Source organism: Periplaneta americana, chromosome 3, assembly GCF_040183065.1.
Source record: "Periplaneta americana isolate PAMFEO1 chromosome 3, P.americana_PAMFEO1_priV1, whole genome shotgun sequence".
In the NCBI taxonomy this organism is placed as follows: Eukaryota; Metazoa; Arthropoda; class Insecta; order Blattodea; family Blattidae; genus Periplaneta; species Periplaneta americana.
Window position 1 is genome coordinate 105,884,697 of NC_091119.1, and position 21,833 is coordinate 105,906,529.

Sequence of the window (21,833 nt, forward strand, 5' to 3'; positions counted from 1 at the left end):
AATCAACTCAAATTTTATAGGATAACGAAAATCCGTATGAAATAAGTTTAGTGACCTTTGGCTTTAAGCTCAAATTCTTTGCCACGTTCTCAAAATCCATAGAATACGATGGTGGGTGGAATCATCTCGTTACTCTCTAATCCCGCATTTTCCCTCTCTATTTCATTTTTCCGTCTCGTCTTCTTTTGTCCTCACTGAGCGGCCGCTCTCTTCCTCTCTCTCCATACTATGATTGTGCTTTTTAATCTTCATCTGTTACACAGTAACTTCTGAGAGAAGATTGTAACGGAAATGAGTTTCTTTAATGCAACTTCAAAACTTTTAATTGTTCGCCATGTTGTTACAATATTCTAACAGTCTAATAAAATATCCTGGCTGCAGCCTATGTTCTTGGCTCGTGTTTGTTTCTTGTCTGCTTTCATCTCTCAGACCAGGTGACTAAAAACCAAGAATTCACTTTCTTTGTGTGAATATATATACATATATATTATATATATACATAGAACTGGTTCCCAATCCTAAATGAGGGAGAAACATGTCTATGGGGCCTAATTCTAAAGATCTTCTTCTCTATTCAAGGGTCAGTTTATGTACAGGGACATCATTATAAGTTTACTTCAATTTTTATTGTACCTGAGTTTTTGAATGTACTTCACTCCCACCCCCTCTACAAGTAAACTTCCAACCATCCTCCACAGAGAACCGAGGCCATGTATGTAAAGTCGCCTTACGGTCATAGTAAACAGTACGAGTATGGTACGTTCCAGCTATATATTCGCGTTTTCCAGTGACGAAAGAGCAATTATATTTCCGCACAGGTACTGTCGTCCGCCTGCCTACGTCACATCCCGGTTTACCCCACACACTTCTGCTCGTCCCTCTGTAAAGGCTAGTGGCTGGGCTGTCTTAGCTCTTTTCTGAAAACATTAATTTGTGTTAGGAATTGGACATCTACGTAATATTATACAACTGCTTAAAATAGCTTAAATAAAAGAGATTCGTTAACTAATTAAATGTCACGTGATTTCCCCCCTATCTACGACCCTGAGAAAAAAACACTTGGATGGACAGCAGATAACACGTCTGAGTAATTTTAGCTTTTCCGATCGGGCAGAAGTGAAGACTGAATGTACAGTACATAAGATACTCTTTTATAGTGTAAGTACAGAATTATTTCAATATGAGTTACTAGTACGAAGAACGAAACTGGTAATTGGAATTGGGTACAATAATCTATAGTGCGATAATATGCACAAAAGAACTGAAGCCTGTATCGAAATAAACGGCCACCATTTTCAAAAATGTGTTTAAATATCCATATTATGATTATTTTTCAATTTAACTTCATTCTCTAAATTTTATGCTAATGTGCTGTAGACATAATGTACACTGCATAATGAATACGTCCGAATGAATAACTCAGTTCGTGAGTAAAAACACTTATTGCTTATACAGTACTGTATTTTCATTAAACAAAAACGTAATGAAAATTGTCAAACACAAGATCGAGATTATTCCTAGTTTACATAAATGGATGAACTACTTTTTTCCCTCCTATACCTAGTAAAGTGATTTGTTTGTATTTTACGCCAATATCATCGAACTCCAGTCGTGGAAGGGGGTAGCAAACGGTGTTTCCGATTCTCAACCGTTAATCCAAAGATATAGCCAGGTTAATAATAGAAATGTTAGTAAAAATAAAATGATGTCCCTATACCTGTTCCATTTTTACTGGTGTACCTTTTCTGTCATGTGGTCTTCTTATGTCTCTACTTTCATTTGGTCTGTAATTATTTCTTTTTTTCAATCTTATTATATACTATGAACTGCACGCATAAAATCCCTTAGGAAATTCTGTACTTCACAATAAGAACTCTATGTAGGAGGCCAGACTTAGGTGTTACTTTTAGTCTAAGTTTTAACTAAGATTTGAATGCTTAAATCACAGTATGACCTTTATTCTCTTACAATCTTACATCATTCCAAGAAAAAATCTTAGCATGCTCTTCTGTAACTTATGCTTCAGTTGTTTAAAGATGAATGCAGACCAATTAATATTCACGAGCAATTTAATAAATCTACAAAATTGGTTTTTTCTCTAGTTCGAGCCAAAGAGACTAAAGAAACCAACCGTCAGATATTGAATTTAAGAAGGTGAAACAGAACGATGAATGGTTAATGGAGTATTTTATCTTCGTTTCTTATATTCAGCGTCTGGTTTATCTTAAAAATCTCATTCCCGACCACTGAATTTTATTCATATACTTCTATGTGTAAGTTTCAGATTCAAATAACAACGCTGGACTGCCCGTTACTTTATACTATAAAACTTCATTTGTGTCTCATTTAATATCTTCCTTCTTACATTCCTTTTAATTTTGTTAAAGAAAATGCTTGAAATGTTATAACCAACTTCTTTTTTAAAAAATCATTTGTAGTAATAGCCTACATCCTAAATATTTAAAGTCACTAACCAGCTGAATAACTTCACTATTTATTAACATTTTAATTGTTATTGGCCATTTTACTATGGCTACCAATACTTTTGTTTTATTGATAGAGTTTTCATGTTATACGTTTTAATATTACCTTGGAGTTTATACAATGCTCTCTGTAGATCATTTCCACTCTGCTCAAAAACTCTTTGATCACCGAAATACAATAGTGCATTTAATTTAATTTCTGGTTTAATGACAATTCCTGTTCTTACACATTTTTCCATTTCTTCATCAGGTCACTTGCGTCTTAGAAAGATGATGAAATTCTCGAATAGAGGTAGGGGAGACCAGTGTAAAGCGGCCTACCTGGGTAAAACGGCCATGTGTAAGCATACCTTTAGCAGCATTGCCATATTGCCGATTATGTAGTGCACTACGTCAGAACAGCTTCTGAAAGTGGTATGTAAAGTCGTGGATGGCTGTCTTCACAATTTATGATTATTTCGATATGATAACTGTTTTTGGAGGTTCTGATCTAAGGTATCTACTTATTATTTGATATAATTTCATACATAATATACATAACGTGAAATGTTTATCTACTGCTTGATATAATAGAGGTTATAAAGTTCAACATGCATGTGTTCGAAACTACTTCAAGATGGCGGTGTTATGCTATAAGCTTGTTTGTTTAGATGCATGTGTTCGGTGTAAAACGGCCACGCACGGTGGCCGTTTCACACAGTGCTTGGCCGTTTTACACCGTGCTTGATGGTTTTACTCTGATATCTCTCACGTAATACATTGAAACACTAGAACTTTTACAAGTAATTCGGTTTCTTTTCCCGTATCAACTAGGCTATAAGTAGACGTATTAGCAACACTGATAGAAATTCTTGGAGCAGGGAAAATATGAGGGAAGCCATTAAAGCTGTTCAGGAAAATAAAATGAGAACTACAAAGACAAGCAAAATGTATGATTTGTCTATAACCAATCTGAGACGGCGAGTCGAAGAAAGAAATATAGATGTCATGTGCTGAAAAACTAAAAGAGAAAGCTGAAACAGCCAGGTTCAAGAAAATAGTTAGAAAAAGAAACATGTATCATAAAATAATTTTGGAAAAGACGAACACTAAGAACATTGAAATTACAAGTAGCGAAGAGAATTTAGACGATGAGGAAGATGCTGAATGCATATTTTGTCAAGAAAATATCCACTCCATTTCAGCTAGTGGTGAAGGATGGGCTCTCTGTATGTCGTGCATGAAATGGGCTCATGAAGAGTTTCCTGGACTTGATCCTGTAGCAGACGATGATTTCACCTGCGGTTTGTATCGCTAGACTATTAAATTTAAATGTCCTAATTCATGTTATAATTGATACCATATTAATGCTTGCTTTTCAATTATATGATCTTAGTTAATTAGATTAACATGTTCCACTTTCACGATAATAAATAATATCGTGTAACTATATGTATTTTTAAACTGAATATGTTTTCTATCATATTTTTTCTAGCGTAATATGCACTGGGCCGTTTTACACAGATGCCAGTGTAAAACAGCCATTATATTACACTTCTGAAAAATTTTAATTTCGACAATATATATATTTTTCAAAATTTAAAAAATGCCATATCACTGCCCTTGGATGATATACAACTCACACCTTTAAATTTAGACTCTTGAGCACACACAAAGTTGTGTAAAGTAACACTTAAAATTAAGGTGGCCGTTTTACATAGGTTTCCCCTAATAGTTCTGAATAACAGAACGTCATCCTGCTTTCCACAATTTTACACACAAAAGGTTAAAAATAGATAGATAGATAGATAGATAGATAGATAGATAGATAGATAGATAGATAGATAGATAGATAGATAGATAGATAGATAGATAGATAGATAGATAGATAGATAGATAGATAGATAGATAGACAGACAGACAGACAGACAGACAGACAGACAGACAGACAGACAGACAGACAGACAGATAGATAGATAGATAGATAGATAGATAGATAGATAGATAGATAGATAGATAGATGGATGGATGGATGGATGGATGGATGGATAGATAGATAAATAGATAGATAAACAGACAGACAGACAGACAGACAGACAGACAGACAGACAGACAGACAGATAGATAGATAGATAGATAGATAGATAGATAGATAGATAGATAGATAGATAGATAGATAGATAGATAGATAGATAGATAGATAGATAGGCAGGCAGGCAGGCAGGCAGGCAGGCAGGCAGGCAGGCAGGCAGGCAGACAGACAGACAGACAGACAGACAGACAGACAGACAGACAGACAGACAGACAGACAGACAGACAGACAGACAGACAGACAGATAGATAGATAGATAGATAGATAGATAGATAGATAGATAGATAGATAGATAGATAGATAGATAGGATTTATTGAGTAATATTATACATTCAGATTTTATATTATTATAATTTTCTCTAAAATCCAATGCACGGGTCTTCTGACCGTACGTGCTTTGTACCCAAAACAAGGCCTCCTTTGTAGGTCCCCCCTCCTATGATTACATCCAATTATTCTCTAAAAGAACACACATATTAAAATGGAAATGGCACAATAAAACACATTATATAATATATCCTAACCTAAAAGATATAAAAGTGTACAATTGGGTGGATACTGTTATCCCTTCCTCAGTTCGCGACACAAACTTCAACAGCTGAAGTTCTAATCTTTCTCGCCTTCAAGAGGAACAATCCAGTCTTTTGTTCCCATTCTCTAGTCTCCATGAGGTCAAGACATGCAAGCGAATTCCTATTCTGACTTAGCATCGAGGGTGGTCGATATTTTCTCCGTACATGTTCCAATTCGACACACTGTAATAAAATATGTTTATAGGAGTCCTTTTCTTTGCAAAGCGGATAAAGACGCTCCCTTGCGCAGTGGCAATATCGTAACCAATGAGGTTAAAACTAACTCCACTTTAGGAATTCACATACCAGTTATTTTTAAATGAAACTAGAAAATCACTGTTCTTAAATGACGCATTAGATAATCTCGCGTGTAATAACGTTCAAAATTCTCTTCTATGTTTATAGTTTACCGTCATAATCTACCTTCAAGATTTGTGCACTATGATCCGTTTCCTCTTCAATCTTGTGTAGGGGAATAGAAAGTGCACATCGCACAGAGGCAACTGCACAATGTGCAGGGTTTTGGCATGACTGCACTAGATACACATCATGCATAACGTGGCCCGCCGAAGTGATGTGCAAACTTGAAAATGGGTCACAGTCTTACCATCTATCCGCAATATGCAGAATCCGAATTACGCAAGTGAAGAGGGTAGGCATTAGACCAGCCGTGGCGAGAACGTGACTCGCGAGACATTGTGGCTCGCAGTGATAGCTGTGCATTTCGCTTGCTTCTAATCTCCGCCAACGCCCATCCTCTCACTCACTGGAGTCAAACTCCGTTCCATTTGTATTTATCTCTGACCTGCGAGTGGCATATGTCTCTCTCGAAACCATGTACGAAAGTTCCAAGTAGGATGGAAGGACGCATTTTTTTGCTGTCAATATGATGAGAATATTAAATGTATGATTTGTTCACAAGTATTACGAGGAAAACGGTTGTATAACATAAAACGGCATTATACTACATGTTACTGATAAACATTAAAAGGTTAAGTGTTATTGTTGTTGTTGTTGTTATCATCATCATCATCGTTATCATCATCATCATCTCTGTACGTCGACCCTTTTTCAGCAATGTACGAATAATGCGGTTAGCTCTTCAATTTGAACTCACTGATTTACTATGTGATGTCAAATGAAAGCTAGATGTAAGGACTTGACAAATGTTGAACTTTCAAATCTTTTCCAAAAAATAAATATCCGAAGCTTCGTTCTTTCTCTTGCTCTGTTGAAGCCATGTTCGCTACAACTTACGTTTGTGAAAAATTATTTTCAACAATTAAAATAGTAAACACCAAATTTAGATCACGACTGACAGACAAATACCTTCGTGATCAACTACGACTGGCAGTAAGTGACATAATTCCTGATTTTGAAACTTTGTCGCAGAAACATTCTGAAGACAGTTAATTTTAGGTTGTGATATTATTCATTTATTGTTCATTTCTTTCTTCGTTACACGTACTAAACATTAGTTTGTAGCCTTGTACTGTATAAAATTATATTTAAGTGCTTGACGTAAGGAAAATGAAAATCCATTAATAAATCAGACAGTTGCTTCACTTGCCCTTCGGGTGTCCGCCTCCCTCCATAGGTGCTATGCACATTGCAGGTTATACAGTGGCTCGGCGCAAGATTACATTTTCGCCACCGCTGCATTAGACACACACACACACACACACACACACACACACGTATACACACAATATCACGACGTGAGCATGGCACGCTGAAAACCGAGCGGACTCGTGCGAGTACGAAGCCGAGGTGCTTCAAACTACAATGAGTTACACAAAAAACATCTTCACTGTAATAGCGGTCTATATGGTTAAACACACTAAAGCCAGGCGGTAGTCCATTTTCCACTCTCTTTCAGTGATACAATAGATATGAATGACACGGTTCAAACACGTCGATAATATTGCCGCTACCTGCAGAGAGGAACACTCCAATCTTTTCAGTCAATATTATGAAGTTGCAAAAAATTTAACGAGACAAAAAAGGCCGCGCTTTAATAATAATCGAAAATCTATTTTCCGATTGCGATTTCCAGCACAAGAGGGCGTTAATTTGTAGAGACGTATTCCACTTCAATTGTTTTATTACGTGCCAATCACAACCGACGCCGGTTGCTAATACGTTTAATCAAAACAATACACGATCACACTACGCAATTTTCTGTCAACCGGGAATATACAATAAAATTAAGAGCAGAAAAAAATGAGTCGGATGTGGTCTTCAATTGCTTTAAAGCGATTATAGATTTGCGCGATATGTGTGTATGTATGTATGGATGTGTGGAGGGAAGCTCATGGCGAAAGAGAAAGGAAAGCAGAAAAACCTGAGGCTACAAAATCTGAACAAAAACAAATATGGACATTGAAAGTTCTCTTCACACAATTTCACAAGAGTAAAAACCTTCTCTGAAGTAGGCATCAAAATAGACATTTCGGAGAGATCTGAAAGTATTTACATACAATATTTGTTTTTAACTGCTAACATGGAAATTTTCTCCCTTAGGTTTAGCGGGTTTGCGAAACTTGAATAAATATTCATCCGTGCATTCGTCCCACTGTCCAGCCATCCGTCACTCTATCCATCTTATAGTCCATCCATCCGTCTCCTCAGTTGTCTGTTGGTTCATCCAACTCCATCTATCCATCCAATCATCTCCGTCTATCAGTACTTCCGTTCATTGTCTAGCCATCTACCCACTCAGTTTCTATGGACTACTTCGGCCGGGATCACATGAAAGCTGTTGATTGAAGTGAAAGATATCTTGCTTAGAGAAACGACATCCTGGAAACTCATATGCGATCTGCCATGCATCTCTGAAAGAGTGCGGCCATGAGGCGATGTTATCAATACTGCCTGTAAGTAGGAGGTGAGAATTTAGAACAGCTGTTATGAAGTAAGTAGCCTAACAAGCGAACCTGAACTAATGAACTTGCTTTGTTATTTGTGCATAAATGTTATAGGTTTGCAATTTGTCCACACGTTGATACTTCATTATTATTGATGAAAGCTCTTCACTACTTCGTGTATCAGTTACGGTACTTGTTAAATTGATCATAAGCGAGCAAGCTGGCTGATGCGTTCCGCACGGGACTCGCATTCGGGAGGGCCGCAGTTCAAATCCCCGGAACGACCAACCTGTGGTTTTCCACAGTAACTTATGCACATGCCAGGTTGGGATTTTCATTGCTACGGTCCATTTCCTTTCCTCTTTCTTGTAGCAAAAGAATTTAGAGTTCATATATTAATCATCATCATCTCATTCATGTCTTCGTCCGCTTGCAAGACGGCGTCCTCTCCAAAACCGTCTCTGGGTTCCAAACCTTTCGCAATATCTCTGCCAGGATTCAATCCGTAAGTGGACTTCCGAAGGCGCTTCGACACCTTAGAAGGGCTGTCGGAATGGATCCTCTGCTGCTTGGTCACTTTGGTGGTAGGCCTATGAACTTAAGGCGGGGGAGAGGGTGTAAGGGGTCTATTAGGTGAGCGGGTGAGGGGTCTCATGCGGTCGCTGGGCTGGTACACCTCATTCTCATTCATACCATAATTCGGGACGCACAATAGGCCACTGTCGAATCGAACGGTCGTCTCTAACCCGACACTAGCCACTCAATATTACTAGTACTACTACTACTACTAAATTGATCATTTATTAATCAATTTATTGATTAATTAAACTCTTAACATGATCACTAATGCATAATACACTACTAAACTGCCTAATAATGAAGTCATTAATGATAGACCTATCTATCCCACGCATTTCTGTTGTCTATATTTCGGAAACACCGTTATTTGTATTTCAGCTTCACTCATTTAAAACATTTGGACGTTCCTTGTATTATATCAGACTCAATGTTCAATCGTTTGCAAATCGTCTGAAGTAAAAATTAGTCGTAAACAGGACTTCGGAGTAGCCCAATCCGCGACTTTTCGCCCAATCTGGCAACCCTGAGCGCAAAGAGTGGGAGAATCACGTGCCTGTGTGGTGACAGTCTTCATATTCACTAACAATAACAACTGTTGGTAGTGTCGGGGGTTGGGGTATGAACACTGATTGAGACGCTCGTTACCAACGAGCCGGAGGGCGAAGATACTGAGGAAGCGAAGATATGATTAAGGGCGCCCCAGGACCTTTCTGATCAGTTGCATGCAGAGTTCGCTACATTGCTCTGCATTCGTCTAAACTCTAGTTTCTAGGAGATGGAGGATTCAAAGTGAACCAATTACAAAATAATGGAGTGCACGTTAACAAGGGGGAAATACAGAGAGGAGACATAAAAGAGAAGAAAGAAAATAATGAAATAAAATAGAATAAACAGGCAAGTTCTGATACTAATAGACAGGTGGGCGTATAGACAGGAAAACAGACTAGTAGGACATACAAGTGTACAAGCAGACTAGAGTCTGGTCACTAGGAAAACAAACGTAGAGCGAGAGGCGAACGGAAGATAGCTAAAGAGAAAGACGAATTGGCAGACGAACGTCGTTGGGGGGAGGGGGGAGAGAAATACGAGTGTATGTCTAATATTCACAGGAAACCTTGTGTAATATGTTCTCTGCATTGTTTCATCTTCCTCAGTTTGTGTTCAGTAAAATGGTTTTGAAAGTGTGACTGTTATTAAAAATGAGGTTAAGTTTGCCACTTGCACACACAATCGGCAATAGGCAGCAGTAGGGATGTCATTTCTACTTTCCCGCTGCTTCTACCCGAAGTAAATACTCCTGGTACTCATTCCTGTTAGATACTGAGTAAACCTAGGGTCATAGTGCGGCCGGAAGAATTATATCAAGAGAGAAACTCTATCACGCATCGAGAATCGAACCCTCGACGTTCCGGCTTGCGATGTTACGCTTTAACTGCGCACCACATACATACATACATACATACATACATACATACATACATACATACATACATACATACATACATACATACATACATACATACGTACGTACGTACGTACATACGTCAGTAGCGAAGCTAAGGTGTAAATACTGGGTAGGCTGAAAAAATCTGCTTACGTTGTATCTTTTTTATAGAGCAGATGTTTCTCGGCTTTTTCTATCAAACATTTTTGTGACACCGACCCCACAAGAAGATGATGACCATTTTCACCCCCCTCTTCCCAGTGAGAATATAGGTAAAACGATATAACTTATTTGTCTGAAAGCACCCTGTTAGCCAAGAATATTTCTTATTTACCTTGGTGAAAACTGAAAATTTATATTTTGTCTTCATCCACCCGCTATTTTAATATATAAATTTAGTGTTGATCTCTTACCTTTGTAAGCACATTTTGTTTCATACGCTCAATTTGAAATAGTATCTCTTTTACTTCTACAAATATTGATCTCAATGTTCTCTCAGTATGAGTCATTTTACACAATAATGATATGCAACACACGCATCCATGACTTTTTATTAAACTAACACTCAACAGCGTAGTGCATTCACAGAACACCAATATAGCGCAAAATATTATTGTGAAGGTGAGGTTAGCCGCCTCGTTTCGTACCGAAATGTAGCAAATCGATACCCCCTTCCCGGTCCCCCCTCGAGTTTGAGAGTCGAACTCGTAATCATGTTTCTAGAGGCTTCTGCCACAAGTCTCGCACTGGACTTTCCATCCTGGAATGACTACCAACAGTGAACTTAGTATAAATGAAGAGTCCACTGCAAGAATGATGGATGTCACTTTCTTGCCGAAAATGAACCAAGACTGTCAATGCATAGCTTAAGGCATATAGAATGTACAGTTACCCTTAAAAAGAATGAGACGATTCTTGGTCGTCGGAAGTTAAAGTTCTGCAACGCGGTTCACCCGATATCGACGTAACGATACATAACATGAGAAATAGTACAAGAATTGTTACAAGGACCACAACAAGGACAAGGACCAGAATAAGGATCACGAAGAAGACTGCCATTTAAGGCCAGGATTTCACAACATAGCTCGAGTCACAAAATATCATTGCTTCACTGTACCGAATGGCAAATGCCTGCTAAGGGATCTACATTCTGGACTGCTGCTGTCACTGTCTTGTCTCGGTAGCTCATATAGTAGCGTGTTGGTTCCGCTGTATAACCGAAACGTCTCGTGTTCGATCCCGGGTAAAACCTTTTTTTTTTATTGAGGTTTAATTAATTTGTTCAGAGTTCCTCGACTGTCTAATTTGTCGAAAAATATGGAATAATTTATGCCCAATTTCTGGGTTTTACAAGTTGGCTGAACCTCGTCAAAAAAAAAAATAAAACTTACTTGGAAGTTAAAAGTATTCTTCCTCAAACAAAAATCATAAGAAACAAAAAGAGACCTGTTAACTTAAAATCTTGTCCACATGCCATCAGCTTCTAATACAGATCTAAGTCGATCCGGCATGGATGTCACGAGTTTGTGAAATAAGCTCTGATCAACGGCGAGATCTTCCCAGGTGTCAACAACTTGATCCCACAATTCGTCTCGATTTCGAGGGCGTCGGTGGGCATAGGGACTATCCTTCTCTTTTTCAATTCCACCCATAAATTTTCGATGACATTCAAAACAGGTGACTTCGAAGGCCAATTAATGATTTCGATCTCGGGTCTCCTTTGAAACCATCTTTGAATGCTTGCAGCATAGTGCACGGGATGGCTATCCTGCTGGAAGAGCAATGTTCCTTCGGGAAAACGTTCTCGGGCGGAGGGAAGGAATATATTTTCCAGAATGTGCTCGTAAGTTCCCGCATTAAACCGGCCATAGATGCTTCTATAACGTCAGGTCCATCGTAAGACATCCACCCCCAACACGATATGCTAAAGCGCCCCGATCTTTCACGTCTGTGCACATAGCGCTGGTCATGTCGGAGACCATCCTCACGATAGACACGGACAGGACTTTCATAATCACTCGAGATGGTTGTTTCGTCGGAGAAAATTACATTTCTCCAATCGAAATCCACTCGATTGGTAGCGAAGGCAAGACGGTCGACAGCTTGTGCTTCCCCCAATATTTCCATTTGCGCAGCCCTCCGGCTCCTAATACCGCTGTTCCTCAACCTGCTGATCACAGTCTGTGAAGAGCCGGGAAAGTTAGATATTGCTCTTATTTCGTTAGCAGTCAGAAAGGGGTCCTGTCGAACTGTCTCGAATAAGAGAGCATCCTCTTCCAATGAAGAAATCCGCTGACGCCCAGGAATAGGGCGATTTTCGACCTCCCCTAAATTTTGGTAACGATAACCCACCTCGCGGCTGTACTTCCAGGAACACCGACCAAACGGCCAGCAGATCTAGCCCCATATCCAGCCTCAACTAGAGCTATAACTCGCTGTCTCATGTCACGTCGGTTCGCCATTACGATGAGAAATGAGGGATGACGATAATACTTTAGTGTAGACAATGACTATTTAACGTGATATAGAATTATTGAAATAAGAGGCATCTTGCATAGTAAGAGTTAATAAATCAACTCTAAATTAAATATCTAAATAACAGGATATAACAGGAAGTCCAACTGTTGCGAAACTAATCAAATTAAATCTATGCTGAAGTAGCACAGCCATTGATAAATGTTTTGTACACAGAATTAGACTGAATTTCTATTCGACAGAACCTATAATCAATGGCTTGTCTGAACATGATAAACAAATCCTAAGTGTTTCCAATGTCACTGAACAATTTCAAAATATTAATTTAAAAACTAAGAAAGGATCGTAAATGTTGTATCTAATGATTATTTACATTTATGTCTACATAATGAATCTTGGAAAAACGTATATGATACTGGTACTACTGATATTAAGAGTTAATGTATTGCATTTTTCACTTAATTTCATAATCACTTCAGTGGATTTTCTCCACTCAATGTTGTGAAAAAATTCAAAAGTAAAAACATGTAGATAACGCAGGGACTTCAAAATCTCATTTATTAAAAAGAAGAATCTATATGTAATGGGTTGCAATGTAATGATCCTCATGTTCTTAAATACTGCAAGGAGTACAGTGTAATTTATCAAAAATTATGAAAGAGGGAAATAGAATATATTTGAATAGAAAGTACAAAATTCAGATAATTCAATTAAATCTATTCGGAATATTATTAAATTTAAACTTGTAGATATCCTAAGAAAGAAAATATTTTTTCACTAAAATCAATGATTATAAAGTAGAGGATCCCAAATCTATTGCAAATTCTTTTAACGTATTATAGTATATAGTACAGAAATATTATTGACAACTTAAACATTCAAGATTTTGCAAAATATACTGCAATTGGTTACTTAACAGATGCATTTAATAATTAGTATTAATATATGTAATTAGTCAATAACTGCAACATTGCTTTTCCATTCAATCATAACATGAATAAAATTGAATGCATACTAAATTAAACACTATTGCAAACACGTAGATAAAATAGTTAAAATTAACTGAAGGTGTGAGAATGAAATAATCTAAAGCCATACTTTTAACAAAAATTGTTTTGTGCGAGTGCATTTCTTACACATATGGGAAAGCTATTAATAAAATATTGTAATAATTACTCAACAAATTACATAGCCTAGGACTCTAAACCTTTGTAAAAGTTTGTCTATTATTATATATATTTTTATAATTTCATTTTGATTGTTAGTTTTTAATATATATGCATTTACATTGTATATGTGTGTGTATAAATGCATTCATTAGATTAACGTTTATAATATTATAACTTGTAATTTTGTATTGTTTGCGATTATTAACACTTAATCTCAGGACTTTGTAAAACTCTATTTCAACGTTACTTAGCTACTTCAACGTTATTTAGACAAAAAAAATCTTTATATAAACTAAGAATCGAACTCGCACTCTTCTACACAACACGCAGAAGTCTTACCGTCTGAGCTATTGCAACGACATGAAAGCTTTCCTTTCTGTGTGGAGTGTCGATCTAGTCATGAAGGTCCATTGTCGATTTAACTACACGATTTATGTATATATTTATCTTTCATTTACGTAATATTATCATATTTTTTGCAGTTTTTGAAGTGAATTTCAAAACGATGCTAGTAACAAACCAAATAGTCTGAATTTAAGTACCTCAATATTCATTATCTTGTGTATCAGTGCTCTGGTCTCCGATCATGCGCAGTGTCTCACATCTGAGACTTAGGAATATTCAATCGTCTCATCCTTTTTCACGGAAACTGTACATAGAGAGTTATATGGCATTAACACTGATAGTGTCCACACCTGTGGAGTAACGGTCAGCGCGTCTGGCTGCGAAACTAGGTGGCCCGGGTTCGAATCCCGGTCGGGGCAAGTTATTTGGTTGAGGTTTTTTCCGGGGTTTTCCCTCAACACAATACGAGCAAATGCTGAGTAACTTTCGGTGCTGGACCCCGGATTCACTTCACCGGCATTATCACCTTCATTTCACTAAGACGCTAAATAACCTGAGATGTTGATACAGTGTCGTAAAATAACCCAATAAAAAAAAACACTGATAGTCATTGTCCAGTAAAGATCGGAAAATCACAGTTAAGCTTTGAGCGCTAAGCATTTCAAACTTTCAATTGCTTCTCCTGCAAAATGTATTCCAAATGACATCCATCATTCTTGCAGTGGACTCTTCATATGGAAGGATCGGAGTGAAATCAAGTGTTACGATACATCGTTATTACGAACTTAAAGACCTATTATCACTAGGTATATAAAAACTCAAAATTTTTTTGGGTAGGCTCAGCCTCAAAAGTCTGTTAAGATCTTCGCCACATACATACATTACATTACATTACATTACATTACATACATATATATATAGAAAAGAGAAAATAAATTGGGAAAGAACAATAAAATAAATAAAGAAGAAAATGAGAAAAAGGGACATAAAGAATGAATGAGAGAAAGGAACAGAGACGGAAAGACAGATTGACTTAACGACTCTTTATTAATTACGTGTGATGTTCCATCTGTGAAATTTATGATAGTGACATTAGGCGATGATTCGACCTGGGAACTTCTCGGGGAAAAGTAAAACTAGATAATCAGCCCAAGTGTGATTCAAATACACGAGTGACCGCAGTAAAAGCTCGAGTCCTGTACACAGTAGGCTACCGAGTCCTCCCCAGTGGACGAAAAGGGAAAAATGAAGAATTAAAGTAAGAAATAAGACAGAAGTAGTTAACAATGATGGCAGGAGAGAACTTCCGCTTTCTCATCAAAAATATCATAGGTCGTGTTAAAATGTTCATACATCTATCTACCATGCACGTAATTAAATACAATTTGTGGAGATTGCCATCAATAAGCTCTGCCTCAGTGTTGCTGATTTAGAAAGTACTTGGCAGTACTCTTTGTGCTACGTGTCTCAGGCATGATAATCAAATTTCAATTAATTATACAAGACATCTTGAAAATGAAGTAAAATAAATTGCCCACAACACTATTGGTTTGTTGCGTGTTTTCGTGCAAGTACTTGGATTACATTTCTGTGAAAGTCTTCAAATAGGTTTTAAAGTTAACGTAATGTACATTCATTTTCTGTTAACTCAGTTAGTGGTAGATTTATTAGTCTGTTATTTAATTTTTTACAAGAAAATTACAGTATAATTCACTTGAAATGTCGTGCGAACATCTTACATAGTCTACTGCTCCTCTGTTGCTAACAAGTGAACTCAATTATTTTCGTCTTCCATTATATGAGTACTCTTACGTATATAAACAAGACAGAAAATTAGTAAAATTGGTTTAGTGAACGAAGAAGGATTAACATTTGTTTATAGTCTGGTTACGATAAGCCAAACTTCAATGAAAATATTAATATGCGGACATACGGAATAGAACACCGAACCAAATACAGGTCAGTTTTAAATATTTATCACGCACATCTTATAAATCAAACATGAGTTAGCAAACGGATTTCCTGTCACAGCTGCCGCAGCATGGCGGGAATAAACTCAAATATTAAATACAACGCTTCATGGAAATACACGATGTTGGCCGGTGTTATTTTTGTGAAGTTCTCTTGGTAAAAATCATCACTGCATCTTACGTCTGGACCTTTGTGAAGGAAATGTGAGAGCTCAAAGCTAAGGAAACTGATGGTCATCTTCCTGACAGCATATATATGATGTAAACCGTGACGTCAATTTAGAAACATCAGACTGTCGCAAAAGGTAACGGGACGTCATACAATTTTCATTACTACATTAAATAAGGTATGCTGTCATCTGCTGAGTGCTTCAAGGAAATAACACTGCAAACCTCTCAAATATAAGCTCATACCGGTGTTCAAAAATAGGACATAATTCAAAACAAGTAATTAATGATACACAAAAGAGATTCAATGTATTCGTCACATTGTCAGAAGCGATCAGTGAAATAAACGAAAAGAGGAGGGGGAGGGGTATCAATATGAACGTTCCATTTTAAATATAGTTTGTTGCAGCCAAAAATGGACACATTGGCTGCGTGTAAATTATGTTCTCCTGCTAGGATAATGATAATTTGACAGGGTGATGTCACAATGCATCACCTTACACGTACCAAATTTGATCCTAATCCGCTTGCTAATTACATGCATTTGGATAATCGCACGGAGAGAGTTTTCGTGTGTGACGTCATACGCCCTGCTCTGTAATTGAAGATTATTAATTTACACGCGCTTGTCACGTGACAGCCGTTGCCCAGGCAACCGTCAGGTATCGCGTTACGGTAGCAAATCCAAACTCCACCGCGGTGCGAATTGTCATACAGAAAGCTATGGGAATAGGATAGGCAAGCCAGAAAGCAACAATGAAGAGAAACAAGGCTGGATGGGGATATAAAAGAAGTAAATCGTAAGGCAGACGAAAGAAAGAAAGAAAGAAAGAAGGAAATGGGAACGAGAGAGAATGAAAGAAAAATAAAATGCCAGAAAAAAAGAAAAATTGCGACGGAAAGAAGAAGAAATAAATAGAAAATTAAAAACAGAACCAGAAAAAGAGAAGAAAGAAAATAGGAAGATAAAGAAAGGGAAGAAAATGAACAAAACAGGAAAGAAATAGGAATTGAAAAAATAAATAAGTAAATCAGAAGGTAAGGGAAGCAGGATATTTAAACGAGTGGAAGAAAGAAAAAACATGTATGGAAAAAGTAAGACATTAGACTAAGAGGAAATTAAATACAAGGAAGAAAATGAAGAATCAAACATGGAAATAAAATGACTGTGTAGCCCAGCCTCGGGTGTAAAGAGGAAGGGAAAAGGAATAGAGATAACCCTGCCCAAATTATTTTCGCTTAATTCGGTTTAGAACAAACACACAGTCAGTCAGTCAGTGTGCATCAGTGGTGGACTTTTGGCGACCATCGAGAGCAGAAAGCTATGATGCCTGCCTTATGCAATCTGTCACTCAGCAACGCTTATCAGCCTGTGTACTCGTATCGGGCCGGGAAAGGTGGAGTGGGGAGTTAAGGAGTGGTCTATAGTAATTCAATCGAGTTAATAACACCCAGGCCTGGTGTAGTCTCTATGCTCGGCAGAAATGAAAATTCTTAAGCTGTAATTGTGTAGTAATCTTTTTAATAATGAGTGTGCAGTCTCTATGCTCGGTAGACATGAAAATTCTTAAGCTGTAAGACTAAATGTGTAGTAACCTGTTTTTAAACGCTCGTGCAGTGAAAAACGATAACAATTAATATAAGGGTTTAATTTAACACTTTATACTCAGTACTCCTCAGAATTAAAAATAAAACTATTGGTTATTGCAGCTAAAATATGAATAATGAATCACACAAAACCGAATTGACTGCATGTGAATTGCTTCTAAAATATCTGATGAACACTTATTTGATTTAAGGGGTTGACGGGTGAAATTTTGGTCGTTTTCAGTCAATAATCGCATTTTCTCTTCGTTTAAAAATGAATCAGCAATCTCTTATTTATATGTTGAGCAAGTTTTTAAATTCTCTGCGGTGCTCGAAAGCATAAAAATTACGCAATATATGAATGGCTGCACCTTTGAACTTTAATTTCGTTCAAATTTTATAAGCTGTTTTCTCGCACGTTTTTAGCACATTTCGTCAGGTTCGAAGTATAAAGGCTATTACAATTTTGATGCTAGGAACATTACATTTTTACTGCATATTCTATACACTGTGATTAATAAAATAGAGCATGGGTTTTATGATTAAATGAATACCTTTTAAAATAAAATATTAAATATTTATAGTGACAATGGAAATTTCTATTTTTTGGTATGCTGTGGTTAGAAAATGTTTTCCCCTTTTGTAGTAAAGATATAGGAAAACTGAAGATTTTTTTATAAATACGCCACTGGTCTTGCAAAAAAAATTTAAATATTTTACTCAAAAATTGAGCGACATATTTCATTTTGAAATATGCAAATTTTTCAGAATATTTTTAATAACTCAGAAACTAATTGACTCACAGAAATGACACTTCACCACATCATTATCTATCACACCGTGATTATGTGTACAAAAATTAAGAACGTAACTTGAAAAATGTAAAAAATAGGAATATCACCCATTACTCCCCTTAAATTCTAAGACAAATGCGGCAAATAGAGAAGATCGGAGAATGTTGGATTTGCAGTAGAAGACCTACCCTTAGGCAAAACACTATGATTGAATGAATGATGAACGGTTTAATTGTAAATCACTGACACCAGTTTGATCAGGCATTGCATTCGTTGATTGTTCGTTGATCATTGATGGAACATTCACTAAAGCGTAGGTGCTTTGTGACTGAACAGTAGAAGATTATGTTAGAAAATGTCATTTCCAAGCCCTGCATTCCCGCAAAGTTTCCAGTCTACTCTTTTCCGTTTTTGGCTGAATTTTTTCGGTGTTTCATTTGCATGCTTTCTTCGTTCGTTCAGCACCTCATTTCGACATATATTCTAGCAAAAACTTCTCTACAGTATAATTTCACTCACTAGTTTCGTTTGTATAATGTCACAACACTATACAAAGACGTACGAGTACTGCACAGATGTAGCCCCATTCCCTCTAATTTATCCATTAATTTGTGTAAATTCCAGGAAAAACTCGAACATCAGCCATTTTACCTACGTGATAATGTAGTTCGTACACAATCCCGCAGTAGCAACACACAAATTCCTCTTAAAACATCCGTCGCAGAATTTTGTTTCCAAGTGTTCAACTCGTACCCTGCCTACAGAAGTTTCATTTCAGAAAGTGAGAAAATAAGTACAAAAAAACGAAAGAATGGAAAAGATGGCAGAGAATATAGATAGTATTCAATATGTCATACATTCATATTCATGAATACGATATGGACCTGTCAGCACATTCAATACGGTTACTCTACATATTTATCTCGCTGAAGTGTACACACAGTTCCTCCATCTTCAATAAATATCACAAATGTTTTCACCATATCAGATAAATATTATACGGTGTTCAATTAGGAGTACATAGTCCTACATGGCTTTTATTTCAAAACTTCCCAATCTGCATAAATATTTATTCCAATTAAATTTAATTTATACAAAAAGAATGTGAATTTTGATACCTAGGGGGAAGTTTAAAATCAGGCCAATTGCATTTTAGCTTTGACCCACTCACCCTCCACCCCTTTGAAATTTCAAATGGTACCCATATATTACGATACTTAAATCACCGTCTAGTTCTAGTATATACAGTCACGAAGCTTGAGTTGAAGAGGGTACTAGGAACAATAGACTATGCCGGTAATTTTTCAAATTTTTTGTGATGAGGGATGGTAGCGATCCTAGTGGTTAGCAACTATCTATGGATGCATATTTCCTACGTATTGAGCTTCGTGATTGTATATGCAACAACTAGACTGTGCTTAAATTTCAAAGATTATTCAATTGCTTATTCATCTCGTTCATTTGTTTCACATCTTTTGTTTTGAATCCTCGCTTGGCTACCTGGATTATTCTTATTGTTAGTTTGTTGCAGAATGAGAAAACAGTTTATATCGGGTAATTTCCTAAATTTAATTAATTAAATTTTCAATGTGTGCTCCATTATTCACTGGACAGTAATGCAGACTATCGTGGAACTCCTCTACATAGCACTGCCACGGTATAAAAACCATGCATAGATGTAAACTTCGGCTTTTATTATCCTCTATACTGTTTAAATTAAAAAAAATAGGTTTATAACACACAACCATAATATTCCTTAATATTTTTTGTTTCTGTTACTACTTGAAATAACCTGTATTTAATAACAGTCTTCATTTACAAATGTAGCTTTCAGGTAAAGCTCGCTGTGAAGCAGACTTGAATAATATCAAGAGAAAAATTGTTCAGGGGCCGGGTATCGATCCCGGAACCTTTGGCTGAAATCACCAACTCTCTACCAACTGAATTATACAGGAACCTCACCCGACTCCACTTGTCTCGTCAGCCCACTCGCGTCATGTGGACATAAAGGGAAAAGTTGAGACGGGTCAATTAAACATCTATAGGCCTAATGTTATTTCAACGAATTTGACTTGAGGCTTTCCCGGCGCTTGATGTAGAATAACTCTTCTCGGGTTCTCAGCCAAGTGAGTAGCTCCTGATTGGTCACCGCTTCGACTAATCAGAATGTGGCAGGCAGTCGAGACTAGGAACTAGATCCAGACGTATATATGCCGGCTAGACATGATCTCACGACACTTTATTCCCTGAAAAGATGGCAGAGCTAGCCATCGAAAACTTGAAAGTAAATGTCCATGAGAATCAGAGAAGAGTTATTCTACTTCAATGATGTATGTTACCCAAAGTTACGAAATCTTTCCAAGCCGACCAAATGTTATTTCGAGAATGATGAGCAAGACTCGAAGCGCACGAGAGATACGAGATGAGACGAGACAAGACTCGAAAAACAAGTGCAACAAACACAGCGAGCGAGAGCGGCAGTTAGTTTTGTTCATCTCTATTTTCTACCCATGATCATTTAACAAAAGAACGTTTGTTTTCATCTCTTGTATCATCTCTAGAAGTTTCAGTATTGAATTTAGATACACTCCGTATAGTAATCAGTTTCACAGCTACCTAATATACATAAGATAGGGCATTATCAGCATTCAGTAGCATTGTATGTTAACAAGTCTTGACATTATTTACGGATTCATTAGATAGTGGTATGTTACTAAGAATTACTACTAAACCTTCCGATTACAACAGGTGTATGTCTATTATTCTCAAGTGTTATACAGGACGTTCACATTATTCGCTTTCGCTATAGAGCGTGATAAATGTTTTACAAGGTGCAGAGTACTTACGTCAAGTTCGGCACCCGGCGTGGTGAAGTTACGGAAAGGTGGAGTGCGGCCCTTCACGAACTGGAACAGCTTCTTTCCGTTGCGCAGCCACTCGACGCGGTGCAGCTGGTCGAGGCGCACATTGTATTCGCACTGCATCAGCGCCGAGCCGCCCAACAGCACGTAGCGCGGCAGCCGCAGCTCCACCGTGAAGCGCACCATCGCTTCTGTAACACAAAATATCGCCACATTAGGCTACTGGATGTGCGGTAACTACGTCGCTTCTGCAATGCAAAATCACATGATATACATTATTGGATCTCTGTAGTTGTATCACTTTCGCAATACATAGCACTTACGTAAATGTATTTGCTGTAATCACATCGCCTGACACGCATTACATACATCATTGAGTGTACAGTAACTGCATCACTGTATCATTTCCCTGACATTCATCAAAATATCGTTAATGGTTGCGCAGTAA

General features: G+C 37.2%; 1 protein-coding gene across 1 annotated transcript in view; it reads right to left on the reverse strand.

Moving 5' to 3' along the window:
- The window catches only part of LOC138696357 (uncharacterized), a 529,406-nt gene extending 507,832 nt beyond the window's left edge, over window positions 1–21,574 (reverse strand). The window contains exon 1 of the mRNA XM_069821183.1: window positions 21,371–21,574. Within this exon, the coding sequence (XP_069677284.1) occupies window positions 21,371–21,571 (201 nt within the window). The 5' untranslated portion in view covers window positions 21,572–21,574. The remainder of the gene's footprint in view (window positions 1–21,370) is intronic.
- Between the last annotated feature and the right edge of the window lie 259 nt (window positions 21,575–21,833).